Here is a 23800-nt window from a genome sequence, read left to right as displayed (position 1 = left end):
AAACTCTCTTTGGGTTGTTTTCATTTAATGACAAATATCAAGTATTCAAGGCATTTGTAAACCAAACGTTCACAAACATCAATTCTGCTCCTGAGGAACACTAAGCGATAAAAGCTTGACTTTCAGATTACAGCTAGAATCCATGGAATTCACTGCTGCGTCCAAACTGGAACACAGGAAAATGTTGGAGTCATCGCTCAGTAGCAGTTCAGGCGTTAGGAGTGTGCAGATTACTGGGCATTTACATGGTATACATGAGCGATGGGACATAAGGATTGATTCTCTACCCCTCCCAGTGGAAAACAGCGCACCAAAAACCACCAGAAGCTCAAAGTTGCATCAAAGTGCTTAAATTGTAATCATGATAAGATTACTGTTTTATAAACTTTTTTAACTTTTAGACCGATTTCAAACACTACATTGATCTAATAAAGTTAAATATCATAAAAGTACAATTGCTCAATGCTGTTTATGACTGTTTGGTATCAACATATCAGAGCTTGTGGTTGGCTTAAGTTTTTGGGAGAACTTCAAAATGTGATCTAATGAACACTAAAGAGTAGTAGAGAATCATTACAAATATAGGTCCCCAAGTCAATAAGTTGTCTTTGGGCTGAAAAATACATTGGAAGTGTCCCTGACCCTTTGCCCACTGTGAATACTGTTTAGGCACAAGACTTTTTAAATTTTTTATTTTTTTTTTCCTTTTTTAGATTTTAATTTCCTCCTACAATGTCATGGATTAGTTAATAAATATGTTTCTACCTATGTGAGCTCTAAAATATGTCTCATTGTCAGTATGTACAATAATCACATATGAATATATTGTTTGAGGTACTGAGATCACAATACTATCATCAACCATGCCATTGAAACACCTCAGATGGCAGAATATGGTCTTGGTCGAGAAAATTTTAATTTATCACTGCATTGATTTTACTCTAAACACAAATCATAAAATACTTTTATCAGACTTGCCTCACAACTCATCCCTCAAAGATAATACTATTATGGTAACACACTCCTTTTTTTAAAAATCAAATTAAAGATGTATTGAATAGATCATGAGCCATGGTATAAAATGAACAGTTACATAACACATTGCACAGCCTTGCTGTCAAGGAAAAATCAAATACTCTGCCCCTGGCCAAGAAATAAATAAATGCCATGTTTTGTTCAGTCAGTCTTTGGAGTGCTAAACTTAGTGCAGTGATCACTTGATAATACACATTTGAAGTTACAGTAGGTTTTGACAACAGCAACATTCACCTGCCTTCACACAATCATGTCTCTGTCCACCAGAGGGCACCAAACAGCCATGAACAAAGAACCAGTACTGGACTGCTGATAAAAGGGGTTTCCTTTGTTTACATGCTTGCAGCACTTTAAAAGCCTAGACTACAAGAGAACTACTATGTACATCTGATGACCATTGTAATGAATAGAATACAATACAATGCCAAAAGAATGCAACAGTTCCACTGATATGAGGGCCATATTCTCTTTTTGCATTTTCTGTTTCAAGTGAAATTCCATGTTATGGACAGTAGCTTCAGCACATGGTCAAAGATGAGACGCCTAAATCCTGTTTATTTGGCTAAATAGAATGAAAGAGTGAGATGTATTCTAAAATGGTACCACTGCGGCTTCTTGGCGTTAAGCTACATACATGTCAAGGCAAAGTTACTCCAAACAAAAGCCCAGGGCATCAAAGCAAAAGCTGTCACTCAGCTGAGAGGACAGTGACTGGCTCCTGTGCTAGCTCTGAACCTGGCAGCTAGCACACAACTCCGCTGGCCCAGACAGCCTGAGAGGCACTGTTAAGAAAAGAATAAAAAAGTCATGTAGAAAGTGATAATCAGACAAACGAGTGTTGTGTTCAGAGGTGGCCTGTACCTAAAGGCTCAGTGCTGATACCATGTACATGTGAGTGAGAGGAGGAGCTGTACACAAGTTTGCATAGTACAGATTGTGCTTTAGACGCTGTGGTGACGATGATGTCTGTACAGAGTAATGCCCTGCCTTTGAACAGTAGCACCTGGACTATGTCCGCCTCCTCTGAGGTGAGGCCATCTGTGATGTAGCTGATGATATGCTCTCAGTTCTGATGGACAGCCCTTACAGTAGTTATGAGGGCGTGAGAGGAGCGCCCCCTGGTGCCTGATCAGTGTAGATGAAGGCACATGTCACTGAGTTTCAGACATGGGCGGAGCCTCTGTGTTGATGGGGCAGGAAGATGGGTGGAGTTATTGCTTTAAGGGCGTTGCCAGGACAGCTGAGGCTGCTGTGGCCGCGGTTGAGCAGCAGAGCGGCTGGTGGCTCAGGCCGAGGTGGGATGAAGATGGGGCAGGAGCGTGTGCGGGCATGGCTCTTCTGCCCCCCTGCGTGGCAGATCAGTTCACTCACAGTGCCCAGAGGAGGGAGGTGCTGGCGCCAGCGCTCGGCCCGCTCCTCCTTGTGCTTTATGGAGTACCACGTGAGGAAAATGAAGACGAAGCCAACAAACTTGAGGCTGGCAGCTAGGCCGAAGTACACAAAGCGGAAAGAGGTGACGTCATATTCCCAGCACGAACCATGCACGCCACAGTCCTGCTGCCACAGCATGCATGTGGTGTCGATCACTGCTCCGAAGTAGATGGGTGTTGGGATATAGGCTGCAACAAGAGAAGGGGAGGTTAATGTTTTACAGCTAACAACACAATGAGAAATAATTCCCTTCTACAGTATTTCATGTAGCATGGCAAGTTGTCACACTTTTATACACAAATCTTTTACATTTATATTCCACTTGTCTCACTTTATTCTCAGTGACACCGTGAGTAAAGTAAACTTCCAAAAATCTCAGTTCCATGGCTTGGCCACTTGGTGGCACAATTTTGCTATACAGTATAGTCATTTCAATACCATTTTAAACCTCCCAGGATCTAAATCAGTATTTTATGCACACTTTTTAACAAACCAAACAACTTGGCTGGCAAAGTAAATTTACCAAGGTCTATATGTGCATTGGAGCATATGTATATAAAGATGGCTGACCTCTACTTTCACAGGTTGCAGCGAGACGCTTTAATGTTCACACAGCCATACCAAGATGATCACAGACATGTCAGAGCAGAGCCTAAGCCCACGGCTCCCCTGTTACACATATGCTCACTATACAGGTCCACTATGTAGAGATATGTGCCGTGAGACAGAGCAAAAAAAAAAAAAAATCTGAAAATGAAATGTGAGGAACAGCAGATGTAAATAAACTGTGCCCTAACTTGTCTTTTCTGTGAACTATGTTTGACCACCACAGCCTATGATAAATCTGGCTTCTGGGTAAGAAAAAAAAAATCTGTGAATGTTAATGAATAATGATTTTCCCACTGAATAACACCATTTTCAATCAAGGCACAACAAAGCTCATACCCTAAAGTGAAAGTGTGTTGACAAAACCTTACTCTTTAGAACAAAGAAAGTTTACATAAATGCACCAGAAGATTGTTATTTTAAAAGTTCAAACTTACCAAGAGTTCGGAGCAACACAAACTGCATTCCTAATGCAAAAGGCCTCTCTTGTTCATCCACGGACCTGGAAAAGCAGAAGATCAAGTCAGTTACACAAAACATAGGTCTCAATCGAGGGAGGACACAGATTCCACATATAGAGGGATATCTTTTTCTCAATGAGAAACTCAATATTCTTGCATGTTTTTGCAAAATTCACACTCTCCACTTTTCAGGTAAATGCCATAGCCTGAACCAATAGTATGCCTGAGATTTTAAGCAAGAACCAGTGAGCAGCACTGCACAGATGTGCACTCACAACGTAAAGATCATAGGGGCTGAAGATCATATTCATATCAGAGTAATTCTTCAGAGGCTTTGCTAACAAAACCGTTAACATCAAAAGTGACTCAACCATACAGCTGTATAATCTCTTAAAATAACACTATAGTGGAATACATTCACACCCAAACTTAAGTCTTCGGTTATTATTTGTTCCAAATAAATCAACCCTCTTTAGTGGACTTATTTGGTTATTATGTGTGCTTCTGTGAAAGGCAAGCTGCTCCATGAGTTGCTCATCAGATTCAGAAAATGTGTTTAACAATTTAAAGGTTGTATGGAGGATTTTTTTTTTAGTTTCAAACTGTCAGTGAAAGATTAAAATACCATTACAGAGACGCAGCAGCTTTGTAATTATGATGACCAAAAAAAAAAGAAGAACAAAAATCTATCAACTGTGGACGTGTTGAGGCCAGATAAACATCAGCCATTAGAAAACGAGGCTCCCTCATTTTCTATTGGCTGTTGGGTTGTCAATCAAACTCCCTAGTCGCTTCCTCGCATTTCGCACAAAGTTTGTCGTGACAGCGGACGAGAATCCACGACCGGTTCGCCACAAAAGAAAGTCCGTTTTTGAGGTCGCTGAAAGAAGAAGAGAAGAGGAAAAGGAGCAAAGCCAAACTGAGGTGATTCTTGGAGATCTCGTCCAGCGATGGTGCGACCGAAGCAGACGAAGGGTCTAAAAACTGACGCGTCGGTCGCTGAATTACTTCTAGACAGGTCACTTCAACAGTAATTCTGAATGCGCACAAGGACTGTCGCTGTATTTCTCTTCCCTTAAAAAAAAAATCCTCTATACAACCTTTAAACAGAGCTCCAGTGTGCCTCTCACCTGAGAGTGACAATGATAGCGGAGGGCTGGGCACAGGCGGTGATAAGTGTGACAATGAAGAGGAAGATGAGGAAGGGGATGAGGGTGTTGCAGGTGCGGTCACATTTTCCGGACACAGCGTAGCCGTTCTCATTCAGGTATGTCTTCACTATGACGAGCTGCAGCTGGTTCAGCTGGTTCACCTGTCCCCCTGACGACGGCGTGATCACCTGTCGGCTCTGAACACAGCCGCAGTCGGTGTAGTTCCTCATCTGCACAGAAACAACAGTGGTTCTTTCATTACAATGTGTTTGGATTTAGGAAAAGGAAATAATACAATACAATTTTGAACTGATTATAACGTGAATTTTTATGAACAAAATCAAGATATAAAATGTAAAAACAAATTATTTGCCTTTTTAATAAAATTTTATTGACATAGGTTAAAGGCCCTGTATCAGATTTTTTGCCCATTTCTTTTCTCCAGGTATTTGAGCATTTAATAATAATAATAATAATAATAAACAAAAAAAAACAAAAAAATAAATAATAATAATAGAAATAAAAATTATAATACAATTTATTTTATTTCAAGGAAATCTCTACGTGCTACAGTAGGCAGATTAAGTTCAAAACAATTACATAATTAGGGCGGCAGTAGCTCAGTTGGTAGAGCATTTGCCCACTGATCTGAAGGTTGGTGGTTTGAATCCAGCTCTCAACATAAACATCACAGGTTGAGTGGTCAGATCCACTGACCCACAGGTTGGCTGGTGTGATTCAAGCTCCCACAGATGAATGCTGCTGTTGTGTCCTTGGGCAAGACACTTAACCCACCTTGCCCACAGTGTCTGTGTGAATGGGTGAGTGGTTCCTTGTTGTAAAGTGCTTTGAGTGCCTTGACGGTGGAAAAGTGCTATAGAAAAATGTGACCATTTACCATAATTAGAAGTACAAGATCATACAAAGTACAGAAAATATTCCAATGGTAATAAAAAATACTAATAAGTAGGTACTGAGGTCAAAGTAAGTGTGTGTGTACTGTATGTATCTAATTATAAAGCAGATAATCAGGAAGTGCTAGTTGTTATTTGCTTTACTGTGACAGCACTCTAGACTCTGAAGTTGTGAAAAGTGGTTATAAACTCACTGTGGTGAATAATAAAGATTCTCAGAATGCATTAGGTAAGCGAGCAATAAACTGGACCACAGCAAAACCAGTAAAAGAAAAAATCAGGTATAGCGCTTAAAGACATTATATTAATAATGCATTTGAAAACTGGAAATAGAATATTTTAAATGGTTTGAGAGCCTTAGACTGACACATCTGTAGCATGAAGCCATAACCTCTTGCTGAACCAAACAAAACATTGAGAATGCCTCCAGACTCAGTGACTCTGAAAGACAAAGAATCTCGACATTTCCTTTCCTTGAACCACTATAATTCTCCTTCTAATATTGTTGTGTGGCCTCAGACTTCCTGCACTTTTATGAGAGGAATGTGCAGAAACAGTCCATGCCATACTTCATGTGACTATGACAGACTTGTATCGCTCACCTTCTATTCTTTACACTGCACAAAGGCCTTTTTCTGAGGTGCTTATTTATTAGACATCAGGACAAAGCGCAGAGGCCATTAGCGGTTCGTTCAGGCTCACCCCGGTACTATCGTTCCCTACAGTGCTGCATCCTGCCAGACACGGGTTGAAGTAGGTGATGCCGTCAGAGCCGCACACTGGAGCATATTCATGTATCCTACAGCCACAGTTAACATTACAACTCCCCGTCAGGTTCCTGTGGGTCAGAGTCAGCGTAGGTCTGCAGAGACACACAAGAAAGACATTACATCATCAGTTCAACATTTAAAAGTTTTCTTACTGGTGCACTGCATTTCAATTAACAGGCAATTATTTGATTTGAGAAACAATATTTATGCTAAAAGTTTGTCTATGCTAGCCCTAAGTAAGTAAGTAAGTAAGTAAGTAAGTAAGTAAGTAAGTAAGTCTTTATTTATATAGCGCTTTCACAGACATTTTCTATCCCCAAAGATGCTTTACACAGCATTATTCAGCATTATTCATTCATTCATACAGCATTATTCATTCACTCTATACCCTGGTGATGGTAAGCTACTATTGTAGCCACAGCTGCCCTGGGGCACACTGACAGAGGCGCGGCTGCCATACCACTTGCGCCATCGGTCCCTCCGACCACCACCATCACTCACACACACACACCACTTTCATACTAGGCAATGTGGGTGAAGTGTCTTGCCTAAGGACACAATGATTGAATTGATAACAAAATTCTCTATGGTTTCAACAAAATTTAAACCATTAGATGATTTCTGATGTGTAGAAATGGGTTTTAGCCAGGACGACTTTCCTCACACAACCACCTATCTTGACTTTTATTGCGTAAACACTTTTATTACTTTCTGCACTTTATTTTGGACCAAGAAGTGTCATAACATTTAATTTCTCCATTGTGAAATCAATACAGTTCTATCTCATCTTTAAAAATGTCCTATTTCCCCTCTGAGGGCCAACTAATTTCAAGTATCCCTCATTTATAAATCTTAGCAGAATATGCCTGACACGGCTCTTCTAATAATCCCTGGAACATAATCCCTCTAACGAAGCAGTAATCAGCAGAGATGGCGTGGGCAGTGACACCTCTCCTGTCCCAGGGGGCTGCGTGTGGGAACCAGGGCTCCTAGTCAAACAGGACTTTAGCCTGGACTAAAGAAGTGCCACTGAGGCGAGACACACGTTTTCTCTGGAAATCTCTGCGGAAAGATGAGCGTCAACCTAACATCACAATGCACTACACACGTAAAAAACAAAACAAAAAAAAACATCCACTTGGTTGTCACGGCTCTGATTTTTCTCCATCCCTATACACTTTGAGCAGACTGTGTAGGAGCATGTAAAAAATGGCAGGTGTCTTGTTGGGAGTTGCTGCTTCACTGCACTGATTAGACTTGTCCTTTTACTTGGATGTACCGCGAACTGTGCTGAACCCTCCAGATGTTAGCGAGGAGGAGGAGGAGGAGGCGGGAGGCAATGCTTAAAAGCCCCCAGTACAGCTCCAAGGACACACTACCTAATCTAGTTTACTACTACTGCACCAGAACACAGGGCAATAATACCACCATCAATTGCACAGGTAGAAAGGGGTTAGGTACTGATAGATGTCTTTGTTTGTCTGCCCAGTTCTAAATCCTGCAATGCTACTGCAGTTGCGTTACATAACTGGACATGGGAAAATATCAAAAGCCACTGGATTTTCATTTGTGGCTCTAAGCTGTAGACTGCTGGACTGACCGGGCCAGGCCTAGCATTCCTCATGTGGGTGCTAACAGTGAGCGGGGTCCATCATAATGAGTGGTCCTGCTGGTCACACAATCCTGCTGACCCCTTTAGAAAAACTGGCCCCAACAAAGGCAGCACTTATTAATGGGTCAGCTCCACTCCCCAAAGGGCCGCTGAAAATATTTGGCAAATAATCACACTGGTTAACTATGTGAGTGCACGGAGAGACTGTGGAAGTTTGGGGTATTAAGATTTTTACTTTCACTCAATGTTCAGTCTCATTATTTCATTCATAGGTTTAACCAGGTGAGCCAGTACATAACTCATCATCATATAAAGGAAATTATAAAACCAGGGTAACTTGGCGATTTTATAATACAGCAAAGCTATGATATTTAGCTCCTATGAAAAGTACGCTCTCCATTAGTTCCTATAACCCCCACAAAGATAAGTATCAACTGAAACTATGGTGAAATGACAAAAAATCCTGCTTCACTGACATAAAATAGAGACTTTTGCTTCACTTCCCCATATGACATGAACATAATGGCTCTATATTAGTGTGTGTACCTCATTATATTATTAGGCATACAGTAAAATTCTTTAGGGTAGTATTACACTTCACACTAGTGTTCTATTCTTACTGACAAACACAGAACAATGAGCAGAACAGGTGCAATGTTAAATGTGTCAGAAGACTCCAAGGTTGGGGCCCATGCATAGTCGTCATTGCGTCTATAGGTGTTATTGCGAGCACGTGTAGAAGATGGCATGCAAGCGCGCACCCCGTGTTTGTGTATGAGAAACTGTTAACGCGACTGCTCCAGAGGTGTAGAGCCTGAGCAGCAGAAATAGAGGTGGGAGAGTGAATCACCAGAGCCAGGAGAGCAGATGCGAGGGCTGCTAATTAATCATTCACACTCCATCACAATGCCACAACACATGAAGAGGAAGGGAGCAGTGGCACCCGCATGGACACGTACCCCCCTATGGCAGAAATGACTTCACTTTGACAAACGCATGATTCAGAGTCTGTTAAAACATCATCGGCTTTCTCACATACACATGCCCAATTCCAAAACGCTTGCTCTTTCTAAAATGTAACTAAGTCAAAATATTAGATTAAAATTTTATGACTAAAAATACCACATTAATAATAAAGTAGTTTTCAAAGTCTGAAAAGTTATGATGTCCCAGAATAGTTGGAAATTGGCGAACGCAGGCTTAAAAAGGAGGTGCTGTATACTTTTTGAAAATGGTTCAGGGTATGCTGTCTACTTGTCTCCATGAAGATATATAAGATAGTTTAATGCCATATTGTGGGACACTCTAGACAAAGCAAGCTCTTCCACACAAGTGATGTAATCTTTACCTGAAGAGTTAAAAAGTAAAAAAAAAACAAAAAAAAACTATGAATTACAGACAAATCCAGTGACAGCATGTTACAATAGATGTTTTTGTTTTTGTATTAGGAGAACCCAGAGATGACTTACTGTAACAGAAAAAGCCCAAGGAGAAACTGTCACCAACTCTGCCTCCAACCACACTGTCCTATATGTTATATCTGATCTCATGTTACACAGTTCTTTAGCACACGTGTTCTTACCCAGTGGTGTAGGGGATGTTGATGCCTCCCAGGTTGATGCTCTCACAGCCCACGATGAACAGAGTTGAGAAGCAGAGCAGAGACACGCCACTGCAGATCATGGCTAACTTTGCTGACTCTCGCGCTCCCAACTTTAGCTTCTTTATGATGTACCCCCCAAGAACTATACCCACTCCGGCACTGGGCACAATTATAAGACCTGCAAGGCGGAGGAAATATGTGAAAAGATGTCAACTCAACGCTGAATAAATTATCTTAAGCTTGGTAAACTGTAAAATGTAGAACAGTCATGAGGATCACAAGTCTCGTGATTGCATGCCAAACTAGCTGCAAAAAGCAAATCTTACACGAACAGAAATAACTTGATTGTCAATGTGATCAGGCAGGGCTGCGGGCTAGAGCTAGTGTGAGTAATTCCAGTCTGTGCCACCACCAGTCACGTGCCCCATGTCCATCGGGCTTAAAGTCCACCGGCTGTTGGCAGGATGGTGCGGCCGCTAAGTGTCATCATGGCTCAGTACAAGTCTTTGGACAGAGAGGGGAGAGACCTGCTTGTCCTCTTTAGTTTGAACAGTGTCTGAAACAGTAGTGGAAGTTCAAGTGTTCAAATCAACAGCTGTATAATGATCTTTCCTACATGAATGATACAGTATGTACTAAACCTTTGCCCTAAGGGATTACAGTCAGCCAAAGCACATATTATAACATAGCAACATAAGCCACACTTCACCCTGTTAATGGCTTCACACTGACATTTTAATGTGATGTAATTCAATACAGAAATTCACAGACAAAGTTCATAGGATTTTTATTACGTGATGTGCTACAGTACAAGTCTGTAATTGTATTTTTAAATCAAGCTGTTGATTTGAAATCATATTCTACATTATTTTTAGTGATGTCACAATATCATATTTAGTGTTACAATTATTTAGAGAAGAAACATTATGACGATTATTGTCACAGTGACCAAACACATAATTCAGATTGTCTAACAAATTATTCCTACTCAAGAATGTGACCAGCTTTAAGAAATCAAACCTTCAGAATCATAATATTAAAGTTAATTTGATCTAAAAAGCAAGATCTAACTTTTTAAAAATATAAATTGAGTTGAAATAAATTACTTCTAAAATTCTCTCAGTTGTAATTTTTGCTTGAATAATAACCTATTATCTATTAAGCTAATAATCAATCAATTAATTAATCTAAAAAAAAGTATAAAAATGCACCACAGATTTTTTTTTATCCCACAATTTCAAATATATCTGATTCCCATGATGCAAAAGTACAGCACAGAGTTTTAAGAAAGACACAACTGCAGGCTGCAATAACCATCTCTAGCATGTACAGTGCAGACCCACAATGAGGAAGTATAAAAATAATGATGGGAAGTGGGTATTGCTCAGATAAGAAGTATAAGGCACCACACAGAGGCCAGCCCTGTGTGCAGCGGCCAGGGGACTGCAGAAGCGCGGGGAGGCACAGAGAGGTGGAGAGATGTTCAAGCTATTTCTGTTGCCACGGCTAATGAGCATGTAGCAAGGAAAGTCCCACCACTGATCAGATGGAGCAGTAAAAGAGATCATTTATTTTACTCTGACATGTGTGCTCATTAGCGGCTGTGGCTAAAACTGATTTCAAACATTTGCTGTGGACTTAAAGTGTAGGCAGTGTCCACACCACTGCAAACATACACATAACAGTACACGCACTTTGGGTTTCCATGCTTTTTGGGGACTTATATTCACTTCTGAGCACTGATTCAGGCGTTAACCAGTGTTACTACTTGCCTAACCTAAACCTAAATCCTAACTTGAACCAATTATACCCATATAATAACCTATATCTGAACTTTAAATCATGAGGACCTGATTTTCCCAATAAGGGTCCTCATGATGTGAGTTTGCACAGATTTAATTCCCTACAATGTCTTAAAAACCTGCCCACAACTCTGTCTCTTGAGCCATTTTTTTGCAGCTAGCTATTTAAAGTGTTATGCTCAAGGTTGCTTTGACATTGTGACTGCACTGAATGGGAATCAAACCATTAAAAGAATGACCTTCTCTACTAGGTCACTCTTCCTGACTTTGCTGATTCAGTTTGCCATTGCAATTTACATTGTGTTCTGTTTTTTCAGAACATGCCTCTGTTTCATTAAGATATGAATAAGGTTCACTAAAGCCTAATTAAATACAGCTCTTATGTATTAATTTTAAATATTGCTATTGCAGCCGCCATAAATCAAATTAGGACTTAATGTGTTTAATGAAATTAATATCTCTGACCAGAAAAAAGCATATTGAAATGATGTGTGGTCCACTCAGTCCTCCTGCTTCATCACTGAAATGTCACAGAGGGTTGGTCCATCTGTCTTTCATGGGGAGACACTGGGCACCCAGCAACAACAACAGACCCCCACCTCCTTCTCCATCACCTCATTCCAACAGCTTGGCATCCCCCAGTCGCCATGGTAACTGCACCACCCGTTTGCCCTTACCCCTGTATCCTGGCAACAGCAGATGAGATGAGGCAATGCTATTGTGTGAGTGTTTATGTGAAATCACCATATGCTAGCTAGCAGAATACTTGGACACAGTACATAAGGAGAGATACTCCTCTGCCTTCCAAGGCCATAATTGAGTTTTCAATCACTCCTCGCAGCATTAATCCTCATAGAAGATTAGTATTAAAACCAGTGTCTCAGACACTGGGATTATAGCCTGTCGTGTATGTGGTGTACAACTGGTGCTGCTGATGACTGGAGTGCCCCGTCGTCAAAGAGACCAGTGAATTAGAGCGGGCGGATGTTATGGACGCTTATTACTGAATGAAACGCTGCACGATGCTCTGACTCATAGCACAAGATTCAAAACATCCAGATTCACATGAGAAGGTGAGGACAGTGTGAGGGCAGGAAAGAACTTACATGACTCAAGTTATTCTAATTACCGGAAGTATTATATATTGTCAAATTTAAATGAAAGGCATGAGACAATATCACTTTATCACAGAATGAGTGTGTAGGCTATAGGGCGTCTTACCTGTGTATATGCTGGCATTGGAGGCGGGAATGCCAAACTGTGACTCTATGAACTTTGGGATGAAGGTGATGAAGGCGGTGACAATGGCACACTCAGCAGTGTAGGACAGGCTGACGAACAGGAACGTCATGTTGCCCAAGATCTTCAGAGCGGCTTTTGGGAGGTCTGGACACAAAACACAAAATGACAATATAAGTACTACTTTTGATTAATTTAATTGATATAAAGCTACTAGAATTATTGCTACTTCCTGTCGCTTGTCTGAACAAATCACAGCCAACCACTTTGCTTCTCATCCAATCAACTCTTCACATCATCATCACTGCACCTAAGACTGGACAATAATTCAAATTTTAATCAAGACCAAGATTCAGTCAGCTATAACCATCAATGATATGGTTGTTTTGTTTTTTAATCAAGAGGTCAAGAGACAACCCTCTGTCAATAAAAGCATGTTGTTTGGAGCCAAGAATAAGTATGGCTATTTTGTGTTCCATGGCGCATGAAATCAGTAAGTGATTTCATGCGATTTATTTTTTAAATGAAGGGAAAAAAATATGGAAAAAAATCTTGATATTTTTTTGCTATATCACCCATCTCGTATTGCACCACACTCCTCTGGTTTAAGTCTCTGTTGTACTTTCACAAGAGTCAATATGTCATCCTTTTAAGCTGCAATTAAGTACATTTACAATATCTCATTAATTTTGCATTAAGAGTAAACCACGTTTATACCACTGTAATAAAGTTAACAAGATTCCTAAATGCCTTTCAAACACAAACGCATTTGTATGAGCAATGGAGCGTAACCCATTATAGTGGGCTAACTATCTTTGTTTCAATCACGTACGCCTGAAGGAGCAAACAACAAGCATAAATCCTATCAATACGAATCCTCCTGCTAATGTGTTATATTAATGGAACAGGACAATGCATTTTAATTATGTTTATCAGGAATCAGGAGCTTAGGCATCTCTATCTCTATCACGTGTGCATAAGTATGAATGCGATGAGTACAGAAATAAAGCTAGCGTTGCAAATCCAATCTATTGCAGTGGTCCTGAGTATCAAGGGCAGACTTAAGGGCATAGTCTATACCACCACAGTCATGTGCTCTCACTGTGTTACTGGTACAAGGCAAAGCGGAGGAATGCCTTCACCACTACACAGCTACTTCTGGGGAGCTAAATGGAGAAGCAATTTATCGTTCTTCAACCTAAAGATTAGATTAGTCACTCCACAATGCTGTTAAGGGAACATCTACAGAGGGCAAAAGGGTGCAGCGGCTTATACTGGGGGTTTATGGCTCTAGGCTAAGCTATGTGCTATCTAGGCATTTGTTTAGTAGATTATTGATCAGATGTGTACAAAGAACATCTTAATAAAAAATAAAGCCAGAGAAGGAAAATCTTGTTCTGTAATATTTTGTAGTATTGACAAAATTGCAGAGATTCATGGTTTTATTTTGTTCACAGTTTTTGTTATTTAATAATCTTTTGCCTCCAAGGAGTATAATTAAAATGAAAATCCCACATGAATAGGTTACAGTTACAACAGAATTATAAGAGTTGTTTTTAGTCTGCAAAGGGACATTCATTCAAGGCTAACAATTTGACCTATGGTATAGTTTTGTCCTAAAACTTACTTAAAAAGTTTGATACAATATTTACTTAGAAGAAGAATCTTTCTCCAAGGTCATTTTCTGTACGAGGCTGAGTGCCGACTCCGGGCGCTCTGTGACAGAATGGGATCTGTGCATTCCTATGGGAACTCCCATTCACACTGCAGTCTTTTTATGTTAAACACAAGTAGTAGTGCGGATAGTAGTAGTACAACTGGCAAAAGGTGAGACACTGCTGCTGAACTCAATGTTGTATCATGCCCACACATTTCCCTAAGCAGAAAAAAGTCTTATCTAGCCTGACTATAGGTAGACTAACTCTCACAGTTCTATGGGAAAATGAAAAATAAGGTCTGCTTTTATCATAAGCAAAACCCATATCTACCCACAACTGAACTATCTGAGCACATAATGGACAGCAGCTAAAAGGAGGAGTTTATCTGCACCCTCCAGACTCAAACTTATAATCAGCTTTCTGAATTTATCTTGAAAACTCTGACTTCCAAACAAAGCAGTTGTGTGAACCTCTTGTGTGTGTGTGGTCTGCCATAGTCTTCGTGCTTAAGGTCTTAAAATATTTGTCTGGGGACTTGTCTAAGTGGCAGTTTCCCCACATCTATGTGAAAGTCTCTATTTCAGTACATTTTCACTCCACAAGTAAGGACAAAGTAGGTTTTAATCACTTATGAGAGAGGTTTCTGAAACTAACCATCCTATTACTGCGCGTCTCATGCCCGCAATCACTGTCTTCTTGGCAGTAATTTGGTTAATTTTGTCGAGGGAGAAGTAAATGTGGCATCTGTCGTGTATCAGCGGATCAAAGGTACAAACTGAACAGGGACATTAATTATTTCATTCCTGAGTTGGGGGTGATCTGGGTCTTGAAGGCCACAGATGGTGGGTTTATATCTGCATCTTTGCAACCAAAAGACCCTAGTCAATATGCACGGTTTGAATATGTGTTTCAAGATGGCATTAAAATTTTTTTTTAGATTTTTATTGGAAGGTGCACTGTGTAACATTTCTAGTGGGGGATTCACCACCTGCTTGTTTCCATGGAAATGTTTTGAATTTGTCTAGAATATTCCACAGTATAGACTGAACCCATCTATCACAAGGGAGACAAGCAGGTTACAGATAATGCCAAATTACAGTTGTATTTTTGAGCAATAAAAACACCGGTAATGAAGAGATGCTAGATGGACATGTTTAATGTCATACCATGGAACATTCCCGGCAAAGCAATGACATCTTCATGGAGACAAGCAGAAGAGTTGCGCAGTGCATCTTTAAGATATGAATTTCTGGTAGATCTAGTCCAAGGATGAACAACAACAATATACCATAACTTAATTTCTTTAGAGGCTAGTTCCAATCTAAGCTTTAGTAATCCTTTTGAACGATGATAAACATTCAAATAGCCAACAGAAATGGCAAATGACAACAAACTAACAAACCCCCTTAAGATGGGTTGGAGCTGTCTCATATATTGACACAGGTGATCACAATCTATTTGTAAAACTGACGCAGAAACAATAGCGTTTAGCCCCATTCTCTTGTCTGTGATCTTGTCAATTAATCAATCTTCTTCACCTTACCCTACAAAACAAGAGTGCACTTCATTATTTTCTCAGTCCTCTGGGACCACAAATTGCTGATAATTGTTTTTAGCAGACCATAGTTTGGAAAATGCTATAATCAAAATTCTGTCCCTTAGATGTGCATTATTGTAAATGTTTAGCGTTAGCATTTTTCAACATTCGTTTATGATCTAAAGGGCAAAAAACATCACTTGAATACAGCAGATCTTTCATAGAAATGCTGAATTGGTGCTATGGACAAAAACACACACATATCCACAGAAGGACAAGCAGAGAGTGGAAATACTTTAGAGATGTGAAAAAGTAGAGTGCTTTGGTTTGCAGAAAGCATCACAGTGTGCACAATACAACCTGCTGGGACAAGAGAAATAGCCAGCTAGCCAAGAGCAGACACCCAATAAACTTTACTGTCTGTTAGCATGAGATAATTAGCTTGGTGCTTACACTAAACACATAGTGGGATTCACTGCGGTTATCTGTGTATGATAAGCGTTCAGTGTTTAGCTGGGCTGCAGTCTGTCTTCTGCCTCTCGCCTGTGTGTGGAAACGTGACTGCGTTCCCCCGAGAGCTCATTTAGAGGAGAGAGACGGAGAGGAAGAAGCAGTCTGACTGTGGAGGCAGAGAGCAGAGAGGGGACTGGGAAATACTGGAGCACAATGGAATATAACTAGAGAGGGGTTCTCCCAGGGAAAACTGGGATAGACCTGGTGAATCCGGTTTAGAAGGAAAAGAAGAAAAACATCAGTGAGCTGACACTTTCACTGAGGGGCCAGGGATTCCACTGTTAGTTATGGGAGATAAGGAATGGAGAGCTCTTATGTTGTTGACTGATCATTTCGGCTTCAGAGTAAAATATGTATTTAATGTTATTGTTTCTGTCATCAATCATGAATATATTATACTACATTATTACTATTTTTTTCTTTACATATTATTTTACATGTACAAATACATGATTCTTTAAAACATCAGGAACAAAAAATGCCTATTTACAATAAACTGCTGTATTTTTTTTCGCCAAAGTCCCTTCCTTTTTGCAACTGATGCCACCAAAGTCATTAATTTTGTAGATCCCATTTTAAAAAAGTGTTTAACCTCTGGTCCTTTTATTGCTAATTTCTCAAAACAAACACAGCAAAGTTGTCTGTGAATTAGCTGCTTCATTAGACAGCAGTGTGGACAACCATCCTCCATGCCTAATCAATATTATCGGTACAAGACTTCTCACTGGAGCCTCCCCTATTAGATAAGATGACTAATCCTGGCATTGATTCAATTGTGGGCCATTTGTTCTTCAATTGGTGGCCGTTTACACAACACCTCAGAACCAGAGCAACGCAAACATGCAAAGAAGCAATGTCATTGCCTTTTCACCTTTGATGTCCTTGCCGAACCCCATGGAGGAGGAAACGTTCTGGCTTTTTGTGCTGGATTTTTCCTTCATCATTTCATCATCACTTGACACATCTCCAGATGATCCCTTCTTTTTCTTCTTCCTTTTCTTGTGGCGCGGAGGCAGCTTTTTGGGAAAGGCAAACATGGGAAATATAACCAGGAGCATGGCAATGGCACACAGTAGGAACCCGCTCCACCTGAAAGAGAAGAGAGATCACAGAGAGGTTAGCATTTAGCATTTGTAATTAGCCTGGTTTGAATGTGGTGTGTGTGTTTACCAGTTGCCCACAAAGCGCGGGTCATTCTGGTCAATGTTGACGACAGTCTTGGGGTCAACGTAGAAGCCGATGAGAACGCCTCCAAGCAAGTACCCCGCTGCAGGTCCAAGGGCTCCCATTACATACATGATAGCTGCAGGAGACAGAAAAATATATATTTAACAATACAGTTCTTATGGGAACACTGGGTGAAAAGACCCTGTTGCACTGTTGCTATGGTTTCATTTGTTGGTTTAAAGAAAACACCAAAAATATGTATCCAAGATTGTTTAAATAGTTGTACCACTGTGGCATGAAGGTAATTACACCCAGTACTGACAGATATCCAGTCTGGACAGTTAATCTCCACCATTCCTAGATAGTGTTGTTCAGTGCCTTGGCTGTGATCTGCAATCTCTGAGTTCTTGCATTTCATTTATTTCTGACTTCAAAACAACATTGACTGAAATGCATAGTGTCCTACTTTCCCCACTTCGAAAGTCTAATTTCTCAAGAAAAACCCAAGACTGCCATTGAAATCTTGGAGCAGCACTTATGACGGCTGGCAAAGGACCTCTATCACCTTGTGCACAGGCTCATTAATTCTGAGAATGACACTGTTCTGTCTGAATGTTTAAATCACATCTGCTCATTCCCCTGGTGCAATGTCCGGCCAGTCAACCTGCACCGGGTCTGCCCTGGGGTCAGCGCTGGCTCCTCTGAGACCTCCACAACAACGCACCCTGAAGCTCCATGGGTCACACACAGAATTGGAAAGTCATTCTCCTCTTTCCTGTTCCGGCCAACTCTAGCAGCTCCGAGGTGAGCCAATCATAGTCCATCGCACACTGCCACAGGAAGGGAAAAACTCATTAAAGTTAGATAACCCCAGTTGGACAAGTGGAAAAAACTCCTGCGGACATGAAGTCGAGACGCAAGTCAAAGCCATTTAGCCACAGTAATCAGAGGGCAAACTTTCTATAATTACACCTGGAACAGTGCTCCAGGCGCCAAGGCGTTAGCGTGTATCCATGCGCATGGCCGGCATAATCTTTTAATGAAGGTTGCCTGCATGGAAATCTCATAAAATGTTTCACTAAATTAATTTTCTCTACCGCTCTGCAGTCATTTTCTCATTTCTCTAGAAACTTAAAAAAAAAACACTGGGTGCCCCTCTCACAAACAATTCTACTTTCTTTATTTATGTCTCTCAAATGTCACATAGCAGAATTCACACTGATGCTGGAGCCCGCTAGCGTTTGTTCACTCGTTCATGTTTCCAGTGCAGAGGCAGCAGGTGTGCCGTGTCCACATCCACATCCAAGTGTCTTATCTCAACCCCATCAGCAGCCAACAGCTCCCTGTCTCCTTACATAACACACTGCCGGAGTACACTGATCTACTGCATTTCTTTATAACACAAAACTAAAAAGCCAGTACCTGTCAGTCAAACTCTTCAAAAAATCTTGTCTATATCAACACATTTGACAATCTATAATTGCGTCTAAACAAGATAAATAGTTCTTCTCTTGTGAAAAATAATCTGATGTTGTAATACTGACCAAAATTATTATCTCAAACTTTTGAGTGGATTAGCATAATCCAATCATATTTTTTGCAATCTATCAGAAAAATGTCAGTTAACAAGACTGTTGATTTCTTAGCTGAGGATACAAAAAAGTACAGAAATATCTCTGTCCACTCCTTTGAAAACTTACAATGTATGGTCCTTTTAATTTCTATAAGACATGTGCTAATTAGACAATATATTGGATATTCTAGATTTGCATATCTTGAAGACAACTATTTTAATATTATATTGTTGACTATATTGCCCACATCACATTTGTAAAGCTGTAGTCTAGTCTCTTGAGTGTGCAGTGTATACATTCATGGAGCTGTAGACACAAGAATGGGCCTGTATATTACCTTTGAGCCGGTGTTCCTATAAATCTGGCAGTCAGGCATGAATCTCTTTAAGCACCTAAAGCAGGTGTCCTTCCCTTTTCACTACATATCTAGTCTCTTACTTTCTCTGTCCCTATGGCGATTGTAATTCATCTTTTTAACTCCTTTCACGGCTCTGTCTCATATCCTGCAAAGTAACAGGAAATTACTGCGCGCCCCATAAACAATTAATTAAAATCTGCAAAGATGACTGCGCGGTTTATTGTATTATTTCCAACTTGTAATGAAAAACGCCTCACAAAACCTACAGTGCATTTAATGTGGTGTATGAACTGAATTTTACAGTAATAAAGCACAGGATTGTAGCAGTCAGAGATAGAAGAGGAAGAGTGAGGTGTGCAAAGCTTTAAGGATCAGACACATGCATTTGTCAGAACAGTGAGGATGCACTCAACATTTAAGAGAGTACCGTACTAGTGTACCAGGGTGAAAGGGTTTATTTTTCCGGATGATGTTTTTTTGGTAAGTTGATAATTATGTACAAAGAGCAAAAATGTTCAATTTTGTGGGTATAGAAATCCGAGAGTCGTGGAAAAGGTAGATATAATTTTCACACAAAAGAACTGCTGTGTGAAAGTTATTCCCACATTCTCACCTTTCAGATGACTGACCCCTGTGTACTCCAAGCATAACACTTTGCACCACACTAGCAGTCATTTAGAGCAGCTCTCCTGGTTAGCCCCTACTCTCCCCTTTCCCAGGCCCCTGAGAGCAGAGCCATATTTCTGGCCTCTCTTGTGTGATTGTGTAAGCGTCGCTGTGCCACTCCATCCATCACATTAACAGCACTGGTCTGGTGGAGGACGAAGTGGGTCATAAACCTGCATCTGTGCCCTGCCCTCCGCCTGGCAGCGCCCCACTCTAGTGTAGGATCACTGCATTTGGGATAAAGGCATCGAAAGGCTGTGGCCTGGGCTGAAGGGCACAGCCATCACACTGAGGAATATGCTGGCACAGCAGTGGCGCTCCATCACCCACAAACACTCACATTCAGGCTGCTGTGGAGCAAGGGCCGCATGCCAATGAAGAACCTATGGACACCACAAGATCACTTACACTCTATTACGCAATAGACCTTCACCAGCCGCACGTGAAGGACACTATGTTATAGGCTTCATATGTCTTTGCACATGTACTGCACAAGGGGGATTGCCATTGTACCTACTGACTTTTATTTAACATATTACATCTTATGTATCCATACTGTAATAACCTGACATTTGAGATACCTTTTACCTAATTTTTTAAGGGGTGAAGCATTACCTGAAACTTTCCTCAATATGCCATCTATGAAGGGAAAGCCTTCACAGAAGTATCGTTGCTTACATCCATTCCATCCTGGTGGCTTTAAAGTCATCCAAGGTCAGCCGTGTGCCTCTGCATCCTATGCACACACAATGAGCACACACGGAGCACACACCGCTGCACGTGAGGGGAGGTACCACTGTATCAAGTAGAGAAACAAAGGAGCACTGAGGTGAAAGGCTTTCATGGCCAATCATTGACCCCAATTTAGCGTTTAAGGTCCGCTGTGTGATAGATTGCCTGGGAAGCAGGGCTTAGCTCAATAACAAGAAATAAAAGTGATCAGGCGTGCCGAGCGCTGGACGTATGGGAGGAATAAGAGGCTGTGAGGTGTTTGGGGATGAGAGGGAGGTGCTGCTGTGTAACAGAGTGATGGAGCTGGCTCAGCACTGTGCTCATACAGAATGTAACCTTCAGGGAGCAGCTCTCCTCTGCCTCCTCCTCCTCTGCCCCCTCCTTTACCTCCTCTCTGTCGCTACCTATGCTTCCTCCTCTGCCCCCCTTCTCTCTGTCTCCTCCTCTGCCCGCTCCTCTGCCCCAGGACACTGACTCATTCACAGCCCAAAGGGATGAATGAGACCAACACAAAGAACCATGGCATGATGACACTGCTCAGGTGGCTATCTCAAAACATAATGGTGTTATTCAAATAAATAAATAAAAAAGAACACTCAGATCTGTTCTATCTGTATTGGATGAGTCTGAAGTTCCTTATAAACCTATGTTCCAAGACTGCCCCTCAGACACCAGTTAAGCTGCCTTGGCTGTAAATGGAATTTCAGCCATAACAATAAAATGGCGTTGGTGGAGCAGTCCATCCCCCACCATCCTCTTCGCTGACCTTCTGTTCTCCTCTCCTCAGACCCCTGAGACTCGTGCAGTTACAGGCTCAAGGCTGAGGGGGGCAGAATACAGAGCAGCCACCCTCACCGTCTGCAATGGACAAATCAATCTCTGTTAATAGAACAACTGAAGCAAACAGATTGCATTTGATGAGCAAACAAAAACTGAAGACCTGCACGACCAGGTCAGGGGTTAAAGGGTTGAGGTTATGAGTCTCAGAGAGCTAGCTGCTTTAAGTCCACAGTTATGTGCAGAGGAAGCATAGTTTTCTCATCTCGCTTATGAATGTTTGCCGCAAAGTGCAGAGGTATGCGGCTGCCCTGTAATCCCTCTCTGATCTCTGACTGGAAACTTAGTTTCAATGAATTATGTAGTGTTCCTTCTGGCTATTAGCCTACAAAGCACAGTCAGCCTCTAAACAAGTCTGGGAATGGATGGCAGGAAGCACGCAGCAACCTTGGATTTTTAAATGCACTTTTCACAGAGACAGTGTAGCCTCTAAAGGTCATGATCATTGTGTTATCACAGCATAAAATAGCTCTGCCAGATTTATTTTACAGCAATAATCCAAGTAATTTTTCTCTAACCATAGACCAGAGCAGACTTTAAGTGAAGACTACACAGTGACTGAGGCTGTGCAGCTGTGGGTGACAGTTGAAGACAGATGATGTATGCGCTCAGACCGCTGCTTTCAGAAACACAACAGGGCCAGAGAGGGCAGGCTCTATGGATCCCTGTGTTACGGGATCAATTCAGTCACATGACCCTCCCAGTCAAAAAAACAATGAAACAGGGAACGACAGCATTGTCATGGCAACTTGCTGACGAAGCAGTGTCTTCTTACAAGCTCTTACCTTACAGTTTTAGCTGTAGGGCACACAGGGAATCATGGCCTCGCACACACAGGCAGAGAGGGGGCAGTGGGACAAATGGATTAATATGCACCAGTTGTTTAGAAACATACAACTACACACCACTACACACTACTACACACAACACACAAAGACAAGTTCTCTAGTGATGCTGTTTTGTATAACTGTGCAGGCCTTACATTAAACATAAGGCGAAAAAGGGGCAAATGGGGCTGTACAAGGGCAATGTAATGGAAGATGAAAACTGGTGTGCTCTCAGAAGTATGGTCAGATATAATAAATATTCTTTGACAAACAGATAACAAACACTGTCCCTGGACTGAAAATTAGTATCTTTAATATTCATGGCATATAGGAAGCATGGAAAGCATTTTGGACTGCATCACTACACATAAAAAACAGTATGATAAGATGCACACTTGTGGTATCGTGAACCAAATTCCCGTGTGCTGCTCCACCAGCAGACACAAACCCACCACAATAAGCATGACAACACCAGGCAACTCATTCAGTCCTTACCACCAACAATCTGGAGCAGTGCAGCTGTACAACTGGGTCAAAGCCACATTCTTCCATGGGTTAAATCAACCCATGATAATCACTGAGAGTAATGACAGGCACATTAAGTCTGTTCACACTTGGGTTACACAGTCAGTTGTAATATGACACATAACCAAGGCAACTTGTAAATTAAAAGTGCTTTATGTATCTTTTCTGGTGGAGGGCTTGTCACCTGCTTATTGCTTTGCCTGGTATATCACACTGAGGCAATAAATCTATATCTAGCATTTATTTCTCTACAAGTGTTTTTATTGCTCAAAAATGAAATACATGTTCTCCCGATCGAGAATTCGACTAAAAAGGGTGTGTGGCAAAAGCTCTTAAAACTATTATGTATCTGACTCAAACTGCACTCATATGATTACACCTGCATAAGAGTCCAAGAAAAAACTAATATTTATGCAAAAACAAATTACTAGGAAACTGTATTTATATGAAAACATGATGATTAAAATCATGATTCACTTCCAAATCATCAATTTACTCCCTACATACCTTGTGGTTTCCACATAATTCCTTAGAACCTAAATACAATCATTTGTCAAAATTTTGGTCGACTCAGAAAACCTAGAGGCAAAGCAATAACATATCCATGGATACAAACTTTATAAAGCTTTAAAGTATTAGTAGTCTAAAAATGCTAATGAATATTTTAGTCCCCATGTAGCGGTTTGAATGGATGAAGTCCAGTTAAGAACCTTGATCCTGCCATGAAGTCAGCACACAGTGGTACAGCCAAGACTTTATCTAGATGTGACTCCATTGACGCA

At 41.0% G+C, this 23800-nt stretch overlaps 1 protein-coding gene across 1 annotated transcript in view; it reads right to left on the bottom strand.

Annotated features, from left to right (window-relative positions):
• Window positions 1-17: 17 nt before the first annotated feature.
• Window positions 18-23800, bottom strand: part of LOC110160953 (solute carrier organic anion transporter family member 5A1) — a 38594-nt gene continuing 14811 nt past the window's right edge. Inside the window, exons 3-10 of the mRNA XM_020925637.2 lie at window positions 17503-17635; window positions 17204-17421; window positions 12607-12771; window positions 9563-9761; window positions 6301-6460; window positions 4664-4914; window positions 3510-3574; window positions 18-2654 (exon numbers count right to left, since the gene is read on the bottom strand). Of these exons, the coding sequence (XP_020781296.1) occupies window positions 2197-2654; window positions 3510-3574; window positions 4664-4914; window positions 6301-6460; window positions 9563-9761; window positions 12607-12771; window positions 17204-17421; window positions 17503-17635 (1649 nt within the window). The 3' untranslated portion in view covers window positions 18-2196. The remainder of the gene's footprint in view (window positions 2655-3509; window positions 3575-4663; window positions 4915-6300; window positions 6461-9562; window positions 9762-12606; window positions 12772-17203; window positions 17422-17502; window positions 17636-23800) is intronic.

The sequence above is a fragment of the Boleophthalmus pectinirostris genome, unplaced genomic scaffold (genome assembly GCF_026225935.1).
Source record: "Boleophthalmus pectinirostris isolate CB_2022bp ecotype Guang Dong unplaced genomic scaffold, ASM2622593v1 HiC_scaffold_15, whole genome shotgun sequence".
Taxonomy (NCBI): Eukaryota; Metazoa; Chordata; class Actinopteri; order Gobiiformes; family Gobiidae; genus Boleophthalmus; species Boleophthalmus pectinirostris.
This window is presented reverse-complemented; position numbering and strand designations above follow the sequence as displayed.